At 41.0% G+C, this 1,606-nt stretch overlaps 1 protein-coding gene across 1 annotated transcript; it reads right to left on the bottom strand.

Moving 5' to 3' along the window:
• Window positions 1–251: 251 nt before the first annotated feature.
• Window positions 252–1,223, bottom strand: LOC118663973 (olfactory receptor 52Z1-like). The gene has a single exon (XM_036323880.1). It carries the CDS (start codon window positions 1,221–1,223, stop codon window positions 252–254), a length of 972 nt encoding a protein of 323 aa, XP_036179773.1.
• Window positions 1,224–1,606: the final 383 nt, after the last annotated feature.

Below are 1,606 nucleotides of genomic sequence, written 5' to 3'. Positions count from 1 at the left end.
ATTTCATCTTTTTATGGCAAGTAGTACTCCACCTCACATATGTACTACATCTTCTTTATCCAGTCATCTGCCATAGAACACTTTGGTGTTTTCATGTCTTGGCTACCATGAATAATGCTGCAATGAACATTGTGGTGCATATATTTTTGAGAATGAAAATTTCCAAACTTTGAGGGAGGGTAGATGCACAGGAGAGGGATTGCCTGGTATTATGACAATTCTATCCTTACCTTTTTAATGTATTCTTTATTTTAACAACATGTGCTGATGGGGGAGAAACGCAAAAGTACTCGCTCTTGAATCTGTTTTGTCTTCACCCCATAAATAATGGGGTTGAGCATAGGGGGCACCACTACATAGAGGTTAGCTATTAGAATGTGGATGTGGTGAGGGATGATTTTACCCCCAAAGCGATGGACAAAAAATGAAAAGAATGCTGGAGCATAGAACATAAGTATGACACAAATGTGGGAACCACATGTACTAAGAGCCTTATATCTGGCAGCCCAAGAAGGTATCCGAAACACTGTGAGAAGGATCATTGTGTAGGACACAATGATAAACACTACATCCAGCCCTGTAGAGAGTAGAGCCACAGTCAGACCATAAATTATGTTGACATTGATGTTGTCACATGCCAATCTAGCAATACCCATGTGCTCACAGTAGGAATGGGAAATGGTGTTTCTCCCACAATATGTAAGTCGGTATACCAGGAAAACAAATGGAAAGCATATGATAAAGCTCCTGATCACAGCTGATATGCCAATCTTCCTAATAACCGAGGAGGTTAGGATTGTGGTGTATCTCAGTGGGTAACAGATGGCCACATAGCGGTCAAATGCCATGGCCAGGAGAATAGCAGATTCTGCCACAAAGATGAAATGTATGAAGAACATCTGAGATACACAGCTACCAAAGGATATATCCATGGAACGGAACCAGAAGATTGCCAGCATCTTGGGGGCTGTTGCTGTGGAGAGCAGGACATCTGCTAAGGCCAGCATGGAGAGGAAGAGATACATGGGCTCATGGAGATTGCACTCAGTCATGATTAAGAAGATTAGAAAAGTATTGCCTACAACAGCCACAACGTACATAGAACAGATAGGGATGGAGATCCAGGTGTGCGAATCTTCCAGTCCTGGGATTCCAATCAGGACATACCACATATCCTGGGGATCGGTATGATTGTAAAAGGAAGGCACCATCTGCGGCTGCATATTCCAGGCCTAGTACCTTTACTGAAAGACCATGGGGCTGACTGAGGATTCAGGAGCACAGCTTTTGGCTGAATGATATCTGATCAAATGGTTTTCCCCCCTAATATATTCTTCTCTGTGAAAGAATAAGGAGATGGATTAACTAGCCTAAAAGTGCACTCTGACTCCTTGGAAGAGTTAAATATATCCTGGAAAAAAAAGTTAACATTTCATAAGTTCTTAATATGTTATAGTACTTTATGTATATTAACTTATTAAATTTTTTAAAAATATATTTTATTGATTATGTACAGAGAGGAAGGGAAAGGGATAGAGGGTTAGAAAGATTGAAAGTTAGAAAGGGATGAGAGAGAAAGATTCATCAGCTGCCTCCTGCACACCCC

Source organism: Myotis myotis, unplaced genomic scaffold (genome assembly GCF_014108235.1).
Source record: "Myotis myotis isolate mMyoMyo1 unplaced genomic scaffold, mMyoMyo1.p scaffold_m19_p_91, whole genome shotgun sequence".
NCBI lineage: Eukaryota > Metazoa > Chordata > Mammalia > Chiroptera > Vespertilionidae > Myotis > Myotis myotis.
The sequence above is the reverse complement of the archived record's forward strand: the minus strand, read 5'-3'. Positions and strand labels throughout refer to the sequence as shown.

What these genes read in the sequence shown, in the direction of transcription:
- LOC118663973 (XM_036323880.1), bottom strand. Translation starts at nt 1,223, where the DNA reads ATGCAGCCGCAGATGGTGCCTTCCTTTTACAATCATACCGATCCCCAG.